This window comes from Lampetra fluviatilis, chromosome 70 (genome assembly GCF_964198595.1).
Source record: "Lampetra fluviatilis chromosome 70, kcLamFluv1.1, whole genome shotgun sequence".
Classification (NCBI taxonomy): Eukaryota; Metazoa; Chordata; class Hyperoartia; order Petromyzontiformes; family Petromyzontidae; genus Lampetra; species Lampetra fluviatilis.
Window position 1 is genome coordinate 1483873 of NC_136344.1, and position 10000 is coordinate 1493872.

Genomic DNA, 10000 nt, shown 5'->3' on the forward strand with positions numbered 1-10000 from the left:
AGAGACACACAGACACACAGAGAGTCACGGAGACAGAGAGAGACACGGAGAGAGACACAGAGAGACACACAGACACACAGAGAGGCACGGAGACAGAGAGAGACACGGAGAGAGACACTGAGAGACACACAGAGAGTCACGGAGACAGAGAGAGACACGGAGAGAGACACTGAGAGACACACAGACACACAGAGAGTCACGGAGACAGAGACACGGAGAGAGACACAGAGAGACACACAGACACACAGAGAGTCACGGAGACAGAGAGAGACACGGAGAGAGACACTGAGAGACACACAGACACACAGAGAGGCACGGAGACAGAGAGAGACACGGAGAGAGACACTGAGAGACACACAGACACACAGAGAGGCACGGAGACAGAGACACGGAGAGAGACACAGAGAGACACACAGACACACAGAGAGTCACGGAGACAGAGAGAGACACGGAGAGAGACACTGAGAGACACACAGACACACAGAGAGGCACGGAGACAGAGAGAGACACGGAGAGAGACACTGAGAGACACACAGACACACAGAGAGGCACGGAGAGGCGAGCAAGCGGCGAGTGGCGAGCGAGAGAGCGAGCGTTGAGCGAGTGTTTAGTGAGCGTTTAGCGAGTGTTTAACGAGTGGTGAGCGAGTGAGCGAGTGGTGAGCGAGTGTTTAGCGAGTGTTTAGCGAGTGGTGAGCGAGTGTTTAGCGAGTGTTTAGCGAGTGTTTAGCGAGTGTTTAGCGAGTGTTTAGCGAGTGTTTAGCGAGTGTTTAGCGAGTGTTTAGCGAGTGTTTAGCGAGAGTGTTTAGCGAGTGGTGAGCGAGTGTTTAGCGAGTGTTTAGCGAGTGTTTAGCGAGTGTTTAGCGAGTGTTTAGCGAGTGTTTAGCGAGTGGTTAGCGAGTGTTTAGCGAGTGGTTAGCGAGTGTTTAGCGAGTGTTTAGCGAGTGGTGAGCGAGCGACCCTCACCGTCCAGGCTGGGGGCGCTGGGCTGCTGCTTGCACGCAGCGTGCAGGGCGACGCAGAGCTGAGCAAGGCCCCTGAGAGCCGCCTTGCGAACATCCTCCGCTGGGTACTGCCACACAGACACGGGGCACGGGAGGGTGGGTGGGTGAGTGGGTGGGTGGGTGAGAGGGTGGGTGGGTGAGTGGGTGGGTGAGTGGGTGAGTGGGTGGGTGGGTGGGTGGGTGAGAGGGTGGGTGGGTGAGTGGGTGGGTGAGTGGGAGGGTGGGTGGGTGAGTGGGTGGGTGGGTGGGTGTGTGGTGTGGGAGAGAGGGTGGGTGGGTGAGTGGGTGGGTGAGTGGGTGGGTGGGTGTGTGGTGTGGGAGGGTGGGTGGAAGGGTGAGTGGGTGAGAGGGTGGGTGAGAGGGTGGGTGAGTGGGTGGGTGAGTGGGTGAGTGAGTGGGTGGGTGAGAGGGTGAGTGGGTGGGTGGGTGGGAGGGTGGTGGGTGAGTGGGAGGGTGGGTGAGTGGGTGGGTGAGAGGGTGAGAGGGTGGGTCAGTGGGAGGGTAGGTGGGTGAGTGGTGTGGGAGGGTGGGTGAGTGGGTGGGTGAGTGGGTGGGAGGGTGGGTGGGTGAGAGGGTGGGTGGGTGAGTGGGAGGGTGGGTGGGTGAGTGGGTGGGAGGGTGGGTGAGAGGGAGGGTGGGTGGGTGAGTGGGTTGGTGAGTGGTGTGGGAGGGTGGGTGAGTGGGTGAGTGGGTGGGTGAGAGGGTGAGTGGGTGGGTGAGAGGGTGGGTGAGAGGGTCGGTGAGAGGGTGGGTGGGAGGGTGAGAGGGTGAGTGGGTGGGTGAGTGAATGAGTGTGTGGGTGGGTGAGTGGGAGGGTGAGAGGGTGGGTGAGTGGGAGGGTGGGTGGGAGGGTGAGAGGGTGGGTGAGTGGGAGGGTGGGTGGGTGAGTGGGAGGGTGGGAGGGTGGGTGGGCAAGTGGGTGAGAAGGTAGGTGGGTGAGTGGGTGGGAGGGAAGGTGAGAGGGTGGGTGGGTGAGTGGGAGGGTGGGTGAGTGGGTGGGTGAGAGAGTGGGTGAGTGGGTGGGCAAGTGGGTGAGAGGGTGGGTGAGAGGGTGGGTGAGTGAGTGGGTGGATGGGTGAGTGGGTGGATGAGTGGGTGAGTGAATGAGTGGATGAGTGGGTGGATGAGTGGGTGAGTGGATGCGTCAGTGAGTGAGTGATTCTCACCTCCACCATCTTGAAGACATCTGTGAAGGTCGCCTCCAGGAAGGGCAGGAAGGCAGCCCTGGTGGGCACACACGGGATAGAACCCACGACCTCCTACATACCAGGCGAGGTAGTCAACATCTCCTAGCCACCGTGATGATGATGATGGTGAGAGAGACACAGACTCCAAATATACAGCAGCAGGCATCGTCAGGGTCACGGGATAGAACCCACGACCTCTTACAGGGCACTGTCTTCCGCATGCATGCATACGCACACGCTACACACACGCTACACACGCTGCACACACCCCACACACACCCACACCCCACACACCCCACACACACCCACCACACACGCCCCACACACACACTACACACACACACACTACACAAGGCCCCACAAGGCCCCACGTGGTCCCTGCGCCCTACCCGGTGTTGACGGCGATCTCCCCCAGAGCGTTGCAGGCATCCTCCTTCTCCTCCACGTACGCGTTGCCCACACTGTACCTGGGGGCGGGGGGGAGGGAGACACGGTGGTGGTGGTGGTGAAGGTGGTGGTGAAGGTGATGAAGGTGGTGACGGTGGTGATGGTGAAGGTGGCGACAGTGGTGGTGGTGATGACTGTGGTGGTGGTGGAGGTGATGACGGCAACGGTGATGATGATGGTGGTGGTGACGGTGGTGGCGGTGATGGTGACGGTGGTGACGGTGATAACGGTGGAGGTGGTGGTGGTGGCGGTGATGACGGTGGTGGTGACGGTGATAACGGTGGTGGTGGTGATGATGGTGATGACGGTCGTGATGGTGGTGGTGACGGTGGTGGTGATGACAGTGGTGGTGGTGATGACGGTGGTGGTGGTGATGACGGTGGTGGTGGTGGTGATGGTGGTGGTGACGGTGATGACGGTGGTGGTGGTGGTGGTGACGGTGATGACGGTGGTGGTGGTGGTGATGGTGGTGGTGACGGTGATAACGGTGGTGGTGACGGTGATAACGGTGGTGGTGATGATGATGGTGATGATGGTGATGATGGTGATGACGGTGGTGATGGTGATGATGGTGATGACGGTGGTGATGGTGATGATGACGGTGGTGATGATGATGATGACGGTGGTAATGGTGGTGATGGTGATGACGGTGGTGATGGTGATGATGGTGATGACGATGGCGACGGTGATGACGGTGGTGATGGTGATGATGGTGGTGATGACGACAGCGTCCGAGTGACAGGGCCCCAACGCTGACCCTGCAACGTCGTCGTCGTCGTCGTCAAAGCTCCTGCACTCCTCGCTCGTGATGTCCTCCTCCTCATCTCCCTCCTCCTCCTCCCCCTCCTCCTCCTCTAGGCCATCGTCATCCAGCAGAAGGAAGCTGCGGGCCCCACCCTCCTCATCGCCGCCCTCTTCGTTGTAGTGGGTCTGGGGGGAGGGGGGGCAGGGGGGGGAGACACGGGCACCCACGTGGCCTCTCACTGCCAGAGCGGGTGGGTGGGTGGGTGAGTGGGTGAGTGGGTGGGTGAGTGAGTGGGTGGGTGGGTGGGTGGGTGGGTGAGTGGGTGGGTGGGCGGGTGGGTGAGTGGGTGAGTGGGTGAGTGAGTGGGTGGGTGGGTGAGTGGGTGGGTGAGTGGGTGGGTGAGTGAGTGAGTGGGTGGGTGGGTGAGTGAGTGGGTGGGTGGTTGGGTGAGTGGGTGAGTGGGTGGGCGGGTGAGTGGGCGGGTGCGTGAGTGGGCGGGTGGGTGAGTGGGTGAGTGGGTGGGCGAGTGGGTGGGTGGGTGGATGGGTGAGTGAGTGGGTGGGTGGGTGAGTGGGTGTGTGAGTGGGTGGGTGAGTGGGTGGGTGGGTGGGTGAGTGGGTGTGTGAGTGGGTGGGTGAGTGAGTGGGTGGGTGAGTGGGTGAGTGAGTGGGTGAGTGGGTGAGTGGGTGAGTGAGTGGGTGAGTGGGTGAGTGAATGGGTGAGTGAGTGGGTGAGTGAGTGGGCGGGTGGGTGGGTGAGTGGGTGGGTGAGTGAGTGGGTGTGTGTGAGTGGGTGGGTGAGTGGGTGAGTGAGTGAGTGGGTGGGTGAGTGAGTGGGTGGGTGGGTGAGTGAGTGGGTGGGCGGGTGAGTGGGCGGGTGAGTGGGCGGGTGAGTGGGCGGGTGCGTGAGTGGGTGGGTGGGTGGGTGAGTGGGTGAGTGGGTGGGCGGGTGAGTGGGTGGGTGGGTGGGTGAGTGGGTGAGTGAGTGAGTGGGTGAGTGAGTGGGTGAGTGGGTGGGTGAGTGAGTGGGTGTGTGTGTGAGTGGGTGGGTGAGTGGGTGGGTGAGTGGGTGGGTGGGTGGGTGGTTGGGTGAGTGGGTGAGTGGGTGGGCGGGTGAATGGGTGAGTGGGCGGGTGAGTGGGTGAGTGAGTGGGTGGGTGGGTGAGTGGATGTGTGAGTGAGTGGGTGAGTGAGTGGGTGAGTGGGTGGGTGAGTGAGTGGGTGTGTGTGTGAGTGGGTGGGTGAGTGGGTGGGTGAGTGGGTGGGTGGGTGGTTGGGTGAGTGGGTGAGTGGGTGGGCGGGTGAATGGGTGAGTGGGCGGGTGAGTGGGTGAGTGAGTGGGTGGGTGAGTGAGTGGTTGGGTGAGTGGGTGAGTGGATGTGTGGGTGGGTGGGTGGGTGGATGGATGGGTTAGTGTGTGGGTGCGTGAGTGGGTGGGTGGGTGGGTGAGTGGGTGGGTGGGTGGGTGGGTGAGTGTGTGAGCGAGTGGGTGGGTGGGTGAGTGGGTGTGTGAGTGGGTGGGTGGGTGAGTGTGTGGGCAGGTGGGCAGGTGAGCGGGTGGGTGAGCGAGCGAGTAGTTGAGCGAGTGGATGGGCGAGCGTATGAGTAAGTGTGTGAGTGGCTGGGTGGGTCTCTGTGTGAGTGAGCGGGTGGGTGCATGAGTGGGTGTGTGAGTGGGCGAGCGTATGAGTGAGTGTGTGAGTGGCTGGGTGGGTGGGTCTCTGTGTGAGTGAGCGGGTGGGTGCATGAGTGGGTGTGTGAGTGGGCGAGCGTATGAGTGAGTGTGTGAGTGGCTAGGTGGGTGGGTATGTGAGTGGGTGTGTGAGTGTCTGAGTGGGTGTGTGAGTGGGTGCGTGAATGTGTGAGTGGGCGTGTGGGTGAGTGAGTTGGTGAGTGGATGGGTGGGTGAGTGGGTGATCGAGTGAGTGGGTGGGTGTATGAGTGGGTGGGTGTGTGGGTGATCGAGTGAGTAGGTGGGTGTGTGAGTGGATGGGTGAGTGGGTGGGTGAGTGTGTGGGCGGGTGGTTGAGCGGGTGAGTGGGCGAGTGGGTGGGTGGGTGGGTCTCTGTGTGAGTGAGTGGGTGGGTGAGTGAGTAACCGGTGTGACCCAATGACCCCCCCGTGACCTCCCCCCTCTCACCACGACCCCGTCGGTTGAGCGTAGAGACAGCAACATCCTGGTGGTCATCCTCTCGAGGTGCGGTGCCATCGAGGCCCCCATCACCACCGACAGCGACGCAAACAGCCCGTACCTACGCAGGGGCACAAACACACAGCTCACTCACACACCACACACATACACACACACACACAGCTCACTCACACACCACACACATACACACATACACACATACACACACAGCTCACTCACTCACACACCACACACATACAGCTCACTCACTCACACACACACACACACAGCTCACTCACACACACAGCTCACTCACACACACAGCTCACTCACTCACACACACACACACACAGCTCACTCACACACAGCTCACTCACACACAGCTCACTCACTCACACACACACCACACACACACACACAGCTCACTCACACACACACACACACACCACACACACACACACAGCTCACTCACTCACACACCACACACACACACACAGCTCACTCACACACACACACACCACACACACACAGCTCACTCACACACACACACACACCACACACACACACACAGCTCACTCACACACACCACACACACACACAGCTCACTCACACACACCACACACACCCCTTACTCACACACCACCCACCTCACACACCACACACCACACACAGCTCACTCACACACAGCTCACTCACACACACCCCACACACACCCCACACACACTCATACACCACACACACACACACCACACACAGCTCACTCACACCACACACACAGCTCACTCACACACACAGCTCACTCACACACACACTCACTCACACACACACCACACACACACCTCACTCACACACCACACTCACACACCACACACACCTCACTCACTCACACACACTCACTCACACACACACACCACACGAACACACACCACACGAACACACACCACACGTACACACACCACACGTACACACACCACACACACACACACACACCACACGTACACACACCACACGTACACACACCACACACACACACACACCACACACACACACCCACACACACACTACACACCCACCCACACCCACACACACCCACACCCACTCACACACACACCCTACACACCACACACACCCACTCACACCCACACACACACACCCACACACACACACCCACACACATCAGAGATCGCAAACGGGTTTTGATTCCTTACCCGTACCCGGCCGCACCAGGGTCGCAAACAGGTACCCGTACCCGGCCGGGTACGGGTAGCCGGGTATCGGGTATCGGGTACCCGGTTGCGACCTCTGACACACACACACCCACACACACACACCTACACACTCCCACCCACACCACACACACACCCACACCCCCACACACACCACACACCCACACACACCCCCACACACCCACACACACACACACACCCCCACACACCCACACACCCACCCACCCACACCCACACACACACACACCACACACACCTACACACCCACCCACACCCACACACCCACACACACCTACACACCCACCCACACCCACACACACCCACACACCCACACACACCTCACACACACCCCACACACACACACCCACACACACCCACACACCACCCACACACCCACATTCACCCACACACCACACACACACCCTACACACCACACACACGCACACACCCCCCCCACACACACACCCACTCACCCACCCACACCCCCACACACACCCCCACAGACACCCCCACACACACACCCACACACACCCCCACCCACTCACCCACACACACCCACACACACACACCCACTCACCCACCCACTCACCCACCCCCACACACACCCACACCACACCCACACACACAGACACACCCCCACACACACCTCACACACACACCCACCCACACACACACACACACACCTCACACACACACCCACACACACACACACACCCACACACACCTCACACACACCACACACCCACTCACACCCACACACACTACACACCACACACACCCACACACACACACCCACACACAGCAGAGATCGCAAACGGGTTTTGATTCCTTACCCGTACCCGGCCGCACCAGGGTCGCAAACAGGTACCCGTACCCGGCCGGGTACGGGTAGCCGGGTATTGGGTATCGGGTACCCGGTTGCGACCTCTGACACACACACACCCACAGACACACACCTACACACCCCCACCCACACCCACACACACACACACCACACACACACACCTACACACCCACCCACACACACCTACACACCCACCCACACCCACACACACACACACCACACCCACACACACCTACACACCCACCCACACCCCCACACACACACACCCACACACACACACCCACCCACACCTACACACCCACCCACACACACCTACACACCCACCCACACACACCCACACCCACACACACACACACCACACCCACACACACCTACACACCCACCCACACCCACACACACACACCTACACACCCACCACACACACACACACACCACACCCACACACACACACACCACACCCACACACCCACACACACCCACACACACACCCACACACACACACACCCACACACGTACGTACGTGCATCTGCGAAGATCCGGGTCGTCCACCTGGTCTATGAGACCGAGGCCGAGCATGGCGCATTCCTCCACCAGCGGAGAGAACGCGTCGCTACCCACGGTACGCGCAAGTACTCCCAGCGTGTCTACGTGGGGGGGGGGTGAGAGACACACACAGCGTGTCTACGTGGGGGTGAGAGACACACACAGGTGTCTACGTGGGGGGGTGAGGGACACACACAGGTGTCTACGTGGGGGGGGGTGAGGGACACACACAGGTGTCTACGTGGGGGGGTGAGAGACACACACAGGTGTCTACGTGGGGGTGAGAGACACACACAGCGTCTACGTGGGGGGTGAGACACACACAGGTGTCTACGTGGGGGGGGGGGGGTGAGAGACACACACAGGTGTCTACGTGGGGGGGTGAGAGACACACACAGGTGTCTACGTGGGGGGGGTGAGAGACACACACAGCGTGTCTACGTGGGGGTGAGAGACACACACAGCGTGTCTACGTGGGGGTGAGAGACACACACAGGTGTCTACGTGGGGGGGGGTGAGAGACACACACAGGTGTCTACGTGGGGGTGAGAGACACACACAGGTGTCTACGTGGGGGGTGAGAGACACACACAGCGTGTCTACGTGGGGGGTGAGAGACACACACAGGTGTCTACGTGGGGGTGAGGGACACACACAGCGTGTCTACGTGGGGGGGGGGGTGAGAGACACACACAGGTGTCTACGTGGGGGTGAGAGACACACACAGGTGTCTACGTGGGGGGGGGGGGTGAGAGACACACACAGGTGTCTACGTGGGGGGTGAGAGACACACACAGGTGTCTACGTGGGGGGTGAGGGACACACACAGGTGTCTACGTGGGGGTGAGGGACACACACAGGTGTCTACGTGGGGGGGGGTGAGGGACACACACAGGTGTCTACGTGGGGGGGTGAGGGACACACACAGGTGTCTACGTGGGGGGTGAGGGACACACACAGGTGTCTACGTGGGGGGGGGTGAGGGACACACACAGGTGTCTACGTGGGGGGTGAGGGACACACACAGGTGTCTACGTGGGGGGTGAGAGACACACACAGGTGTCTACGTGGGGGGTGAGAGACACACAGGTGTCTACGTGGGGGGTGAGGGACACACACAGGTGTCTACGTGGGGGGTGAGGGACACACACAAGTGTCTACGTGGGGGTGAGAGACACACACAGGTGTCTACGTGGGGGGTGAGGGACACACACAGGTGTCTACGTGGGGGGTGAGAGACACACACAGGTGTCTACGTGGGGGGTGAGAGACACACACAGGTGTCTACGTGGGGGGAGAGAGACACACACAGGTGTCTACGTGGGGGGTGAGGGACACACACAGGTGTCTACGTGGGGGGTGAGGGACACACACAGGTGTCTACGTGGGGGTGAGTGACACACACAGCGTGTCTACGTGGGGGTGAGTGACACACACAGCGTGTCTACGTGGGGGGTGAGGGACACACACAGGTGTCTACGTGGGGGGTGAGAGACACACACAGGTGTCTACGTGGGGGTGAGGGACACACACAGGTGTCTACGTGGGGGGTGAGAGACACACACAGCGTGTCTATGTGGGGGGTGAGAGACACACACAGCGTGTCTACGTGGGGGGTGAGAGACACACACAGCGTCTACGTGGGGGTGAGGGACACACACAGGTGTCTACGTGGGGGTGAGAGACACACACAGGTGTCTACGTGGGGGGTGAGGGGCACACACAGGTGTCTACGTGGGGGTGAGGGACACACACAGGTGTCTACGTGGGGGGTGAGGGACACACACAGGTGTCTACATGGGGGTGAGAGACACACACAGGTGTCTACGTGGGGGGTGAGGGACACACACAGGTGTCTACGTGGGGGGTGAGGGA

At 60.5% G+C, this 10000-nt stretch overlaps 1 protein-coding gene across 1 annotated transcript in view; it reads right to left on the reverse strand.

Annotated features, from left to right (window-relative positions):
• The window catches only part of LOC144952830 (importin-4-like), a 38603-nt gene that overhangs the window by 6959 nt on the left and 21644 nt on the right, over positions 1-10000 (reverse strand). The window contains exons 17-22 of the mRNA XM_078883298.1: positions 8103-8226; positions 5522-5633; positions 3395-3567; positions 2580-2657; positions 2170-2227; positions 966-1071 (exon numbers count right to left, since the gene is read on the reverse strand). Of these exons, the coding sequence (XP_078739424.1) occupies positions 966-1071; positions 2170-2227; positions 2580-2657; positions 3395-3567; positions 5522-5633; positions 8103-8226 (651 nt within the window). The remainder of the gene's footprint in view (positions 1-965; positions 1072-2169; positions 2228-2579; positions 2658-3394; positions 3568-5521; positions 5634-8102; positions 8227-10000) is intronic.